We start from the raw sequence: 13,874 nt of genomic DNA, 5'->3' as shown, positions 1-13,874 counted from the left end.
TTAGTGCTCCTTTAATTCAACTATCCTTCTCCTTACATAGAAAACTTAACTATTCTTGATGGATAGATCGATTCTCGATGGACAAAGTTGGGAATTAATAAATTGGTCAATGAATGAAATCAATACTTCTACTAAAACTTTGAAGTCCAACGCCCCGTTTTAGGAGACCCGAGCGATCATCATTGGACTCTGTTTCTCTAATGATAATGACAAGGTTATTTTCTCCAATCATCATCCTTTTTTCTTACGTTTCCCCCTGAATTCCCGGTGGATTCACAGCTCAACCGGTAAATTATTTTGCTTACTTTTAATAAAGATTTTAATTTTTATGCGACGCATTTGATCTTGGTAACACGTTGGTTTTTGAGTTTTTTTGTTGTGGAACATGGAACTGCCCAGAGGGTTGTTTTGCAAGTTGAGGTAGATTTTGATGATTTTAAAGATGTTGGTTTTGATTTTTGTTGAAATTCTGATGATGAATTTGGTTTCTTGAACTACCCATTTCTCTTTTTCCTTGAAAAGTTACTTTTTTTACATGTAATATGATCCGCTTTTGATGGTGTTTTCTTTTTTCTTGGAGAAAGGAGGATGATAAACTGAATGTTCAATGAATTTTAATTAATCTAGTACTGGAAAAAGAATGAACCCCAGATTCTGAAATTCGGCATTTCATAGATATGTTAGTTCTTCAGTTGACTCAGTCTGTTATTCTGAATATCTGAAAAATCAATTCTGAATGGTGGTTTCTTTTTCTTTTTATCCGTTTGATTAACTAAATTCTTGCCCAAAATCATTTCTTGAATAATTTCAGAAAGTTTCTGAGATTGCTATGGCTATGACATGTTAGTGCAGTTTTATTTGCTGTGTATCTTTGAGTATTTTCTCTCCACTGTTTCTTGAAGTCTGACGAGGATGCCTGCTTTAGCTAAGGTTAGTGAAACAAGCAATTCATGACAGTTTATGCCTGTTTTGAAGGGGAAAAAGATCAAGAAGAGTTTATCCATTTTTGCAATGGATCAAATTGATGATTCCATGCGGAACCAAATAGCAGCACTTTTGAGAGTTGTAAATTTCACAAGATGCTTTAAAGAAGACAATGTTCCATGTAAAATAGAAGAGGTAATAGACATGGTACCTTTCCCACTCTGTTGTTTTGTTTATTCACCTGATTTTTTTTCTGACGTTTTTTGTTGTTTTGATTTCAATTTCTCAGGGTCTCTTTTTGGGTTCTGTTGCGGCTGCTTATAATATGGATGCACTTAAACATTTAAATATCACACACATCTTAACAGTGGCTAGTTCTCTGAAACCTGCACATAGCAATGACTTTGTGTACAAAATTATACCAGGTAGGAAAGTTTGTCTTTAATCAGGTGATATAGTTTGAGCAAACTTATTATAAAACTTTTTGGACTTTTCATGCTGTGATTCGTTTATTTGTCTGTTGTTCTTTAAATGGTATGCATTTGTTCAGTTGACTTATTCTATCTAAGCCATTGGTTCGTCTTACCTAATTGATAGTTTATTTTTGCAGGAATGTCGTGCTAAAATGAGTTTCTAACTAAAATTATAGCACATTGTCCTTAACTTATAATTGTATGCTAATGTCTGCATATTAAGCTGTCTGAGCTTTATGCTCAGGTATCCTCTGATTGCCTTAATGTTGTATTAATTTCAACCTTGTATAGTCCTCTTGTTATAAATGATTCGGTATAGCTTCTTTTTCTTTTTTTCTTTTTTGTGTGTGTGTGTGTGTGTGTGTGCTTCCTCAGAACAAGTTTTTTAATACCTTAATCTAATGTGTATCCTGATGCAAAGACTTTTCTTGCTTATTAATGCTATAAACTTATTGAACATCCTGAATTGGCATTTAGCAATAATTCTTATGATCTTTTGTGCTAATTTAACAGTTTTGGACAAAGAAGACACAAATTTAAGTCAGTACTTTGATGAATGTTTCGATTTCATTGATGAAGCAAAAAGACAGGGTGGTGGTGTATTGGTTCACTGCTTTGTTGGAAAATCAAGAAGGTAATGTTTCTAGTGATCTGTTCTTCTTTCTGACATGATTGTTCCTACAGATATTTTATATCAACAGGTGTTTAACATGTTTGATTTGTGTTCAATATCCACACTTCAATGTTGTGCTGCCGTACTTATGTTTTTCTCTGTGATTCAACTAACTAATGGGCAATATTCTGTAGTTTTTATTGCTGGAATCTCAGATTGAGCCCAAAGAAAAAAGTATGAGATCTGCTGCTCTCTGGATTAAAACTATGCAACTCAAATGTTTCAAATAAATTATGCTTTAAAAATTAGGTGCAAGCCTTAGGTTAATTGCCTTAGTTACTGCTGAGTGATTTTGGTTCTGAAAACTCATTTGATTCTGAAAACTCAATTACTGAAGTTTATGTGCGTACTTCAACAAAATAAGGTCACAGGCTTCAGCCTTCATTCTTTTCTTCTGTTTCCAAAATTTATTGGACAATGGTATGTTTGGTAGCTCTACACATCTATTTAAAGCAGAAAAGAACCTAACAGCCACTTGTGGAAGTTTGATTGAAACGCTTACTTTCAGATCTCAGATTTAAATCATGAACAAAGGATTTTGTTAATTGTAACTGCATGCAATTTGTATAAAGCAGAACGTACAAATAAATATTTTAAAGCACGGTTACTTTGCTTGTGTTGTTGCTGTTGGCATTATTTGAAGCAAATGTTAAGAGAAGATGTAAAGGTGAAATAGAAGTAATATAGTTAACTGAATTGGGAAATAAAGTTAAAATATCCAGGGGATGTCATAAATTATATAAGCGTGAAGTCCAATAATCAAGGGATAGTTTCCAAGTAGTTTGTTATAAGGATCAGCAACTTGTATGCATCTTGTTAAATATAGTTTCTTTTTCTCTCTTTCTCATGCTTAAAAACACATTTTAAAAAAACATTCTTCAAACTGCACTTTCCTGCTTGAAGATAATGTCTATTCTTGTTTTTTTCCAGATAAAGTCATTTCATGTGTTCAAATATTTATGTCATGCAGTGTGACCATTGTTGTTTCCTATCTAATGAAAAAGCATGGTATGAGCCTATCACAAGCCTTGGAACATGTGAAGAGCAAACGACCACTGGCAGCTCCTAATTCTGGTTTCATCCAACAATTGCAAGAGCTTGAAAAATCTCTTCAAGGTGCGTCATAATATTTTTTGCAAACAGATAAAGATATATGTGTATTTACACCTTGACATACAAGTCCCAACACACATACTAACATGGTTGGATATAGCATGCATCAATTGCCAAAATGAAGCTTTCTAGACATAAACCTTCATGAAGTTGGATGTCTCTACCGTATTGAAACATCTAGTTATGCAGCTTCTGCTCATGTTACTATTGTTTATAAAGGTGAAAGATGATGCAAATTGTTTTGATTCAAAAGGATGCTGTTGCTTGCATTTGTTCTATACCATGTTGTTTAAACAACCTTTTTAGATGAGACCATGTCGGATGCTATCACCTGCAGTCCAGCAGAATGAACAGCCAGCAAGCACTTCAGCAGCCTTGTTGTGATTGTGACGCAACTGATCTTTTAGTAATGTGCTTTAAATAATGTCTAGAAATGTTTTCGCTCTTGAGGAAAGGGGCAAAACTTGAATGTGGACCAATTTTTGTTTGGGGCAGAGTTGTTTGTTTTGGACCTAACAAAAATAGCTCTGTAATTATCTTTTGATTTTTGTAGTTAGTTTCCAACTGGATTTGCTTATCACTATAAACTTTCCATTTGTTGTTTTCATTATCTCTGTGGTTTATACATTTTCGTCTTTCCTGTTCAAATTTTGTATTAACTGAAACTTTTCCTTGTTTGACTTCCCCTTGTGATGCAGCCAACCAAGAACAGATGAAAAATAACGAATGAAGAAAAGCTTACCTGTGGAGAATCAGTTGTTAGAAAAACAGTTGGCCCGAGATATTGATGATCAAATAAATCCAATATGCTATAGATTTACAGGCTTGCAGTTGCAGGACACCATTTCTGCAAAATGTCACAGTCCAACATTGGATGTATCAGCTCATATCAGCACTGGACCTGAAAAGGGTGCAAGGGAGAGTCTCCTCTGTATTTCTTTCTTTTTTAGTCAGTAGAAATTAAACAATAAAAAGGGAGCAATTTCATGGTCATGCTTGTTGTGTTTACTTTACATGTTCTGCTAGCAGTGCCAAATTCAGGTCAAATTCCGTCCAGAGAATTATAAAAATCATAGGTCTCTTAAAAAGGAGAGCATAGACGCCATGAATGATTTGAAAAACAAACAGAGACTGGAGGAAGTCAACTTAAAAATAAAATTAAAATAAAAAAACACAAGAGTATAGCACTATGTACTGCTGCCTACACAATAACCATAAAACCAAATTTTAACTAGAAAAACTATATTTAAATGAGAAATATAAAAGTGTTGTGAGGTAGTCCAACTATTGGACAAAGTAGTATCACTTCTTTTTGAATATTGGCAATTTTCAATAAAATTGGAGGAAGAATCAAAGTCCCTTGAGAAATAATTCAGGAGACACAAACAAAGCATCATCTATAAAGTTACTTCCAATTATTCTGATTCGTCTCTATTACAATTAAGACTAACAATAACAATACTTAAAAGAAAATTAATCATTCTCTTTTGTGGGAATTAGTCTATCAAATCCCAAACCCATCAATGATCAATCACTTACCGATCTAAAGCATTATAGTACTAAATAAAACAAAGTACATGGACTGTGGTGAATCAGAGGCTCCATTCATGAACTGATAAGATAACTGACAGCAGCAAAAAGAAAAAAAGAATCTGTCCCCTCAAGACCATTTATTTAAACAGTTAAACAAGCAAGTCTACTGTATACAATCTTTCACTAGATTCATATAGCTTCTCTGGTGAGTACTCTTTTCTTGTCTTTCTTTCTTCCCTTCTCATTCCATTGTGTTTTTATTCATAGAAACAAGTTAATGTCTGTGAGAAATTTCTCTGGCAATGCTGTTGATTTTCAAGAATTTTGGAGCTACCCAGATGGCCATTTTACCAGATTTATGTGAAATTTGGCATTCTGTTTCTGTTGGTTTTCTGCAAGGATATGGCCGTTTTTTGAACTCCATGCTACTGTTGTCTTAGTCACAAAGTAAAGTTGATGGTTGCATTTAGAAAGACCCCTTAAAGGGACTGTTCTGGAATAAGATATTTTGATTTTTGCAATTCAGGGTAAATAAATAGTTTTCTTTGTGATAAGTGATGACTTTGCTTTACTATAGAACATCTGAAATGTTGGTTGATGATGGACAGCACTGGAAAGCAGATTTCAAAATTATTGACCGAAGTGGAATGCTTAATGATGAAACTTTTAACCTTTTTTCCAGTATTTGTGGGTAGATAATTTTGTTGTATATATATGCTCTTGTTGCCTAAATTTTAGCTCTGTGAACCCAAGAATTTGGAAACCTACTTCTGATCCACCAGTTGATGCTGTTAGGTAATATCATTTTTAACATTGGAAGTGGTTTTTTTATACTGATTAATGAAACAATGACAATGGTTTTTATATATACATTCCTATACATTGTAATTAGACTCTATGAAAGTCTAATGGTAAAATTTAACGGGATGGTCGGTACCTGCTACAGGCTAGTTATACAGCATGATATGCGGTAGCTTAGAATTTTGGTTTTAGAGAATAATACATGTTTCTTACCAGTTCTGCACCTGCCTTTGAAGGGGAAAAGGAGTAAGCCAAAAAGAACTAGAAGAGCTTCTACTTATTAGTTATGGATCACATTGATAATTCCATCCAAAATGAAATACCAGAAACTTGGAGGGTAAATAGATATTTTGAAGCAAGTAATGCTCTATGCCAAATCGAAGAGGTACTCATTTTAATGATTTTCTTTTGCAGCATCATACTTTTGGTTTTTTTTTTTTTTAACATCTTATTGGACTTTTTTTTATTGCTTTTCCTTTTTGGGTCCTGAATTTTGTGCCTAATTTCAAATTTATATCTTTTAGGGTCTCTTCTTGGGTTCCTTGCGTGATGCAAGCAACAAGAGTGCACTAAAAAGTTCAAATGTTACACATATCTTAACCGTGGCTAACCTATCAGTCCCTTCATATCCAAATGATTTTGTTTATAAAATTATTGAAGGTATGAAAAACTCTTCCCTTGCTCAGGTAATAAGTTCTTGTTGACAAATCTGTGCATTATATTTTAACTTCATATATCTGTTGAACTAGGACTTGCATTGAAAACCACCTTAGTACATGCTATTAACCATAGGATTATGCTTGATGTATATGCTTTTCAGCAAATCATTATTCCTTTTAGTGTCTCCTTGGATCCCTTTATCCTTCCAATTGCCAGGCTACATAAATAGCAATAGGCTTTGTTCACCCTCTTAAATCCCGAGTCCTTGGTAAACAACTTAAGAGACATTAACAGCTAGCTGCAACTTTATAATCCTCTGCTCTCTGAGCATTTAGATTGCAGCATTTACATGCTTGCCATTACCGTGCAGATTTATGGAATTGAAAGTTTAAACTCATCATATTCTTGGTGTTTTTGATAAATTGAGGCAGTCATGGACAGAGAAGAGACAAATCTAATGCAGTACTTTGACGAGTGTTTCAGTTTCATTGATGAAGCTAAAAGACTGGGTGGTGGTGTGTTGGTTCACTGCTTTATGGGAATATCTAGAAGGTGATTTTCCTTACTTTTGTGTCACGTCCTTGATCATGATCACGTTTTTACAGAATTATTTCTTATATTGGAATTATTAGTAGTATTACATCATAAATAAGAATCAATACTCTTTACATTAGAATGTGGCAATCTGTGTATAATGTTTCACTTATAACAGATTGTTAGAGCACCATTCCTTCAACTTGCATTCATGTTATTCTGCCACCTATCTTTGTTTGTCACAAATAGGAATATGCTGGTAGTATCAGTTATCTCATTTAAATATTAAGAAAAAAATGTTTACAGGCTAGGTGTAATTTCATACTACCTCAATAGTAGTACATAATTTGTTGGATGTGGTATTCAGCGACAATTTTTCGATAATGCTATCTTCTGTTTAGTTTTTCAGTTCCCAAATGATACTAGTTTTATTTGTTAGATTTATAGAGTTTTGCTGCTATTTGAGTTGCATCTTGTAGCTTAAAATGCATAATCACACTGTGAAATAACTAGGAAAAGTATGATACAAAGATATTACTTTTGCTTTCAAATTATCTAAACTTGGAAGTAAAGCATATCATGTTAAAGCTTTTGTTTTCTTACATCTTCCAGTGTGACAATGGTTGTTGCTTATCTCATGAAGAAGCACGGTATGAGCTTTTCTCAAGCTCTGGAACATGTAAAGAGGAGACGACCTCAGGCATCTCCTAATTCTGGCTTCATTTTACAGCTGCAACACTTTGAAAAAACTCTTCAAGGTTGATCACTTTTGGCTACTTTCCTCAGCTCTAGAAGTTTCTTCTGTTGCTAAAGTGTATAATTAGTGATTTTGCTGTGTCCTTACAGAAAGATACTTACTGAATTTAAACTAACTTCGATTGAACTTTGTTTGACATGACTTTTGCTTGTAATGTAGGTAAGGTAGATGAAAAGACCAGGTTTGATCTTTCTTTATCAATTTGTCAGTCCATTTTCTCCTTCTTCTTCAAAAGGCAGTGAGAAGGCAATCAAGTGATGAATGCAGAAGAGCCAAGCATTGTAGGAAGTGGCTTTTTGCTTTGTTGAATATATCGTGCTATGGCAAAATGTAATCCAAATGTACTAGCCACATAAACATGATCTTACTCCAAATGAATTGGAACAAATAAGATTTGGGGAAGGAGGGGGATGTCGAGCAAACCTAAGATTAATTGATTTATCTATAAATATTATGCTTTCCTTTTCTATTCAATCAATGAATTAGAAAATTTCATCAACCAGATGCTGCTTCATCTCTCGCATTATCTGTAGATAAGTAGGCTGCAGTTCTCACTTGCCATCTGCCAGTAGTTCAACAGGGGACTTTCTAGCAGACGGGTCTCAATATAATTTGACAAGAGCTAACTGAATCACAGAATCAGTAAAAACTGCAATTTTCACATCTTTGTTATATCATCTATTGGTACAGACCTTTTGGAAGCAGAGTGACATATGTTCCACTAGAATTATCTGTTATAGCCATTGCAAAACTGCAGGGCTATGCAGAGGTGTCTTAACACTGAGTTTGGTAGGAACCAGACAGAAAAGTGAAAGAAGGGAAAATTACCTGATTTAATGTTACGCTACAACTCCTTTTCTATTCTAAGTAAATGATTGGATGAGGCTTCTTCCCTAAAATTACCAACATAAAGTATAGGCTAGCAAGGAAGGAATCTGCACGCCCACGCACATACACATAATGAGATATCCCACATCAAAGAAATGAATGCTACAGTATTAAAAAAGGCCTGCGATTGGTCTGATAACAACCAACTAGTCAGATACTTTTGCAACTTCTTGTGACAAGATTCACGGCAATAGTAACTAGGTTTTCATCTCAACTTATGAATGCTGAATTTTATATACTAAAATCCTGTGTCAAAGTATCCATTCATTAAAACTGTAGATTCTTTTTTGCTTTTAGCTTCATTTCACAAAGCCATAGGTAAGATCTCCTGCTAAGATCTTTTGCTAGTGAATGAAACTGGAATTAATATATTCAAATATATAATAGTGATATCTTATTATGAATCTTGTTATTTGATGAAGTGGTATCCGAAACTTATAAATACCCGATTAAGTATCATTTTTTTAAAGATTCACTAGGTTCACAGTTCTCTTGCTTGAGCAAAATTGAGCATGGATCATTGGGTGAAAGAGAAACATGCAAAAAGGCTAATAGTGAAATGCTATATTCACAAGGCTAATTTAGATCGCAACTTTAAAGTCACAAAGGTTTCAGTAGGACCATGTAACAAAGATGATACTTCAAAGGCCAATCTCCCTCTAACATCGTCTCCATTAACAGCTAAAACTTCATCCCCCTGTTTACAGAAATTATTATTATCATTACCTTATGAAACATATCAACCATACAGATCTACAGAAACATATCAAAGCAGCCCTTGCTAGTAAAATATCCCAATTCAAGCTGCATACAAGAGCATTATTTTTGTTATTAAATAAACGAGGAGGGAAGCCTCCTCTTTCCACTCTCCATAACATTCTTGTCCTTCTGCAATCTCTCTCACCCTCTTTATGTTGGGTTTCTTTGTTCTCTACATGATGTTTCAGTCAATACCCTTTCTCCCTTTTGATTCAAGAAAACAATTTGACAGCGCATAATTTTGCCTCAGCTATGGTGTGACAATTTGACATGCCTAGAAACAGTGCTATGATCTGAGAAAAGTGGGAACGTAGCCCCAAATCTAGCTAAGCAACATATCAGAAGTCATTTTTTTCTGAATATAAATGACTAGACAGAGCAGTCGATAGAGCATAACACTAACTAACCAGCTCCGTACTTCTGGCAAAACTTAGAGCAAACATTGATAAATGATAATGAAACTAAAACCAACAGCTTTAATTTTATAGCACCAACAGAGGCATTGGCTGATGCAAGTATCGGGATACTACTTTTTTGGGGCTACGCTACCTGTGTTACTCCAGCAGTATATGCAGGGTCATGCAATATAAGTCCTTGTGTTATTAAATAGTCTGGCTAGGCAACACTTTCTTGTTACTAAGCCTAGTGATCCAGTTAATTCATTTATAATATTGAAAAAGTTTTATAATAATCTTTAATTAAGGAATAAAATTCATCAAAATTTACAAGATTTTGTCATAATTCAATTCAGATCAATTAGATTTCAAGATAAACATTTCATATTAAAATAATCAATTAACAAATTTTCATAAATTCTGTCATTAAGTCATCATTACCTTATACTCGTAATGCTCTTCAATTTTAAAAAAAAATGATTCATTCAAAATTAAATTGACAAATCCAAACAATTTAATATAGAAATCACTTCTTACAAACAAAGAAGTCGAAATTGCCTCATATTAGAAGATATCTGCCCGTCACCTACATCTACATTTGCTTGCTTATGTTCATGTTTAGCTTGCTTGTGTTCCAAAGAGGTGAAAAGGTGATTTTAAGGTGAGATTTTACTTATTCTTATTTTGTGATTAGATAATATAAATTTTTTTGATAATATTTGAGTTTGAATATGTGGTTATATATTGGTTTTAATTTATGAACAGACTTTGTAACCAGGTGTTTGATAATATTCTCTATAGATAACAGTCATGTTTTCTTCAAACAATAATCATATATTAGATTATAAGTTTCAATTTCAAAACAAGTATTGTCGATCAAAATATCTTAATCTGAAAATAATTCAACAAAATTCTATTTTATTTGTTAAGAGAGAAAATATGAATTTTTTCAATAATAGCATCGAAACATGATAGGTGGCAATGTGCATTCCAATAGTAATGAAGATATTGACACGGGAAGAAATGCTTTTAAAATCAAAATTGTCTATTTGAAAAGATGAAAATTGACGCTGAGGCTACAAAGGGAGCACAGCAAAAAAACTGAGCATGTTGTGAACTTAGTGAAAATAATGGTTGCTATATTAGTTGTAGTCACGTTAGTTGTTATCTTAAGCAAATAGTGTTGTATGTATTTAGTGTTAAGCATGATTTGAATTAAGATGTTAATTACTGAGTTTTTTTTATTTTATTTTTTGCCTTTAATTTGGTCTAATGACCAGCTAAAACCTTGTTCTCTTAATATTTTGTACCTGTGACAAAATAAGTTAATCCAATCATTAAAGAAATTTACATACAATTAAATTGGTTAATGTACTTTATCAAAAGAGACAATAACTTTCCTTACAAATGGAGCACTGTCTGTTTAATTAATCTTAAAAAAACCTTAAGCTTGTCTTGCTAACCCTAGTTCTCACCATAATCAATTAGCACCCTAAAAGCTCCATACAAACATAATGAACTTAGACACATACCGTCAACAACAATAGTTATGTATACACAAACTATCAATATAAATGTAAAGATTATATGATCATGGCTTCTCTCTCTCTCTCTCTCCTTTTTTTTTTTTTTTGTATATGACAATTTATTTATTCCTTATGTGAATTATACATGCATGGCATATATAGATACTGTATATATAGCTAGCAATATGAAGAGAGGGGAAAGTGCATGAGAATTAGATAAGCAGTTAAAAGATCAGCAAAAGCCTCTCGCCTTTGTTTTAACTCACGAGAAGGCATGTAATTGTTCCAAGATAATAAACGTGAGCCGGACGTAATAATAATAATACCTAAGCAGAGGGGGTGAAAAAGGAGGAGTACCCAAGAACCTCACGAGACTGCAGCATACAGCATTTATTTCCCAACTAAGTCATCAGCACATTCCCAGCTACATGTAATTCCCCCCATTGTGGGCTTATAAATAGAGGAAAAAGCACACATTCACTACTACATGGAATCACAGCTGAAGAAGAAACCTAGAAATAATCATTATTAACATGTCTCATATAGCTGTGGAGAGAAATAGGAGAAGGCAAATGAATGAGCATCTCAAAGTTTTGCGTTCTTTAACCCCTTGTTTCTATATCAAAAGGGTATTTATTAGTCTGATGTCTCCCTCTCTTCTTCTTCTTGTTGGTTTCTTTTCTATCTTTTTCTTCAGGTGTAACTTGTAATTAACTCGGTGGTTTTTGATTATGATGTTTTAGGGTGATCAAGCATCGATCATAGGCGGTGTGATAGAGTTTATCAAGGAGTTGCATCAAGTTTTACAAGCTCTGGAGTCAAAGAAACGAAGGAAGAGTTTAAGCCCTAGCCCTGGTCCAAGTCCAAGGCCGTTGCAGCAGGCTACCCAACCTGATCATAGCCCCATTGGATTCGAAAGTGTAGGAGAACTAGGTGCATGTTGCAACTCATCTCTTGCAGATGTTGAGGCAAGGATCTCAGGATCCAATGTGATCCTTAAAATCATTTCTAAGCGGATACCGGGTCAAATTCTGAAGATAATAGCCGTGCTGGAGAAATTTTCATTTGAGGTTCTTCACCTGAACATCAGCAGCATGGAGGACACTGTTTTATACTCCTTTGTCATAAAGGTACATGCTCATGAATTTATCTGTTTCAACTCTCAGAAAGCAAGGCTAAAACCCCAAACCCAAATATTCTATGTTAATTAATCAGAAAAGGAAAACTTTGGACGACTTGTCTAAGCTGTTGACTCAAACAATGTTAAATAACTAGTCTGGGAACTAATGTTTCAGAGTTCAGACTGTAATTTTCAATGTTAGATATTTTGTAGAAGATGAGAGAACTTTCCAAGAAAACTACATTGTGTTGTGCTTCTAATCAGGTTCATTTCAATCAGATTTCGTTGGAAATACCTGAGGGCACGCTAGCTGCAGCATTTCAAGTGAAAAAAAGAAACATTGCTTGATCAGTGCACTCAGCAAGATGCAAGCATGGAACATATCAGAACTGGGGAACCGGACTAAATCACAGAAAAAACATTGCTTCTATTTTAATTCAGATATTTTTGCTTGGTTCAAAGCTGGCATTCTAATTAATTAAGTTAATCTATATTACTCGATGACATTGGATCAAGCACTACCGGTTTAACACTTTTTTAACAACTTTCTTGTTAGGATGGGAAAGTTTTGAGATCATTTCTATGTAAATTCCAGAGTTTACTTTTTATTTCACCATAGAAAGCATAGAATGATCATTCTATAGTTGCAGTTGAGAAATGGTCAACTTCCATGTATATAAAAAACCCTCCTCTTACCTTTCAGTGTCTTCTATTTTGTTTGCAGATTGGTCTAGAATGCCAGCTGAGCTTGGAGGAACTTGCTGTTGAAGTTCAACAAAGCTTCTTCTCAGAGCCAGTTTTTTTGAACGAGATATAGTTTTTCCATAGTTTGAAGTGTTCATGTTTTCGTGGTTGTTATATATTATATGCATATAAGAAATGAAACATATATATATATATATATTTCATTTCTTTGGCTTAAAACATAATTACTACTAAAATATACATAACTGGTAAATCATCAACTTAATTATCCACTTTTTCATTTCTTTGGCCTTGTTTTGAGTTATATTCTTCTCTTGGCACTATCATGGCTAATCTTTGCATTAGGCTTTAACAGAAAATTAGATTGGATGTCCCATCAAGTCCCACTTGTAATTATCTCAAGGTTAGGGATATGTGGGTGGTTTAAGTCCCAAAATATTCATGGATATTTATCGTTTTCGTTCGTACCAATTTTGTCATCAATTATTATGGAAAAAGATTTTTGTGCACCTACTAATATATGGTTTTACTGAATATTAGTTTTTGTGTCACATGCATTACACATAATTTGATATCTTAATTATATTAGTATATATAAAAAATTAAATTGAGAATTTAAAAATTTATTATTTATAGAAAAACTATTAAAATTTAAAAAGAAAAATAAATAAATATTAAGATAATTGATACTGACATTGATAAAACAGAAGGTAGAATTCAACATAATCAAATAAGAATAAATGAAGAAAAATAGAGTCCTTGCAACTTGTTCATCAAATTAACATATGGGGAAGTAAGTTTGTTCAACTTTTTAATCATTTTTGGCATTTACTCAATGAATTAACTCAGAATCATTATGTTCAAGTAGAGAATAATAGCAAAATGTTGTATGGACTTCAACTTGATAATAGTATTCAATTTTCTTTCACATTATATTGTCTAGCACCTTAGATAATTAACCAGAATATGACAGTCATGATAAGACAACAAATGAAATGTATGTGTAAGGATTA

General features: G+C 33.4%; 3 protein-coding genes across 7 annotated transcripts; all 3 read left to right on the top strand.

Annotated features, from left to right (window-relative positions):
* Positions 1 to 76: 76 nt before the first annotated feature.
* LOC18602900 (dual specificity protein phosphatase 1-like) lies at positions 77 to 4,176 on the top strand. 3 transcript variants are annotated; one of them, XM_088805145.1, is made up of 6 exons: positions 77 to 214; positions 976 to 1,119; positions 1,214 to 1,349; positions 1,911 to 2,031; positions 3,041 to 3,186; positions 3,882 to 4,176. In XM_088805145.1, exons 2-6 carry the CDS (start codon positions 1,012 to 1,014, stop codon positions 3,911 to 3,913), a joined length of 543 nt encoding a protein of 180 aa, XP_088661271.1. In that variant the 5' UTR covers positions 77 to 214; positions 976 to 1,011; the 3' UTR covers positions 3,914 to 4,176. The 3 variants fall into 3 exon arrangements, with proteins under 3 accessions (XP_088661271.1, XP_017975697.1, XP_088661270.1); XM_018120208.2 differs by having other exon boundaries at positions 96 to 287; XM_088805144.1 differs by lacking the exon at positions 77 to 214 and adding an exon at positions 285 to 420.
* Positions 4,177 to 4,683: 507 nt separating this feature from the next.
* LOC18602899 (dual specificity protein phosphatase 1B) lies at positions 4,684 to 7,942 on the top strand. 3 transcript variants are annotated; one of them, XM_018120206.2, is made up of 6 exons: positions 4,684 to 4,921; positions 5,762 to 5,902; positions 6,042 to 6,177; positions 6,609 to 6,729; positions 7,324 to 7,469; positions 7,628 to 7,942. In XM_018120206.2, exons 2-6 carry the CDS (start codon positions 5,804 to 5,806, stop codon positions 7,708 to 7,710), a joined length of 585 nt encoding a protein of 194 aa, XP_017975695.1. In that variant the 5' UTR covers positions 4,684 to 4,921; positions 5,762 to 5,803; the 3' UTR covers positions 7,711 to 7,942. The 3 variants fall into 3 exon arrangements, with proteins under 3 accessions (XP_017975695.1, XP_007034617.1, XP_007034618.1); XM_007034555.3 differs by having other exon boundaries at positions 5,754 to 5,902; XM_007034556.3 differs by having other exon boundaries at positions 5,734 to 5,902.
* A 3,588-nt stretch (positions 7,943 to 11,530) lies between these two features.
* Positions 11,531 to 13,232, top strand: MUTE (basic helix-loop-helix (bHLH) DNA-binding superfamily protein). Its single transcript, XM_007034553.3, has 3 exons — positions 11,531 to 11,665; positions 11,780 to 12,166; positions 12,881 to 13,232. Exons 1-3 carry the CDS (start codon positions 11,570 to 11,572, stop codon positions 12,971 to 12,973), a joined length of 576 nt encoding a protein of 191 aa, XP_007034615.3. The 5' UTR covers positions 11,531 to 11,569; the 3' UTR covers positions 12,974 to 13,232.
* Positions 13,233 to 13,874: the final 642 nt, after the last annotated feature.

Source organism: Theobroma cacao, chromosome 4 (assembly GCF_053813885.1).
Source record: "Theobroma cacao isolate CCN51 chromosome 4, ASM5381388v1, whole genome shotgun sequence".
In the NCBI taxonomy this organism is placed as follows: domain Eukaryota; kingdom Viridiplantae; phylum Streptophyta; class Magnoliopsida; order Malvales; family Malvaceae; genus Theobroma; species Theobroma cacao.
The sequence above is the reverse complement of the archived record's forward strand: the minus strand, read 5'-3'. Positions and strand labels throughout refer to the sequence as shown.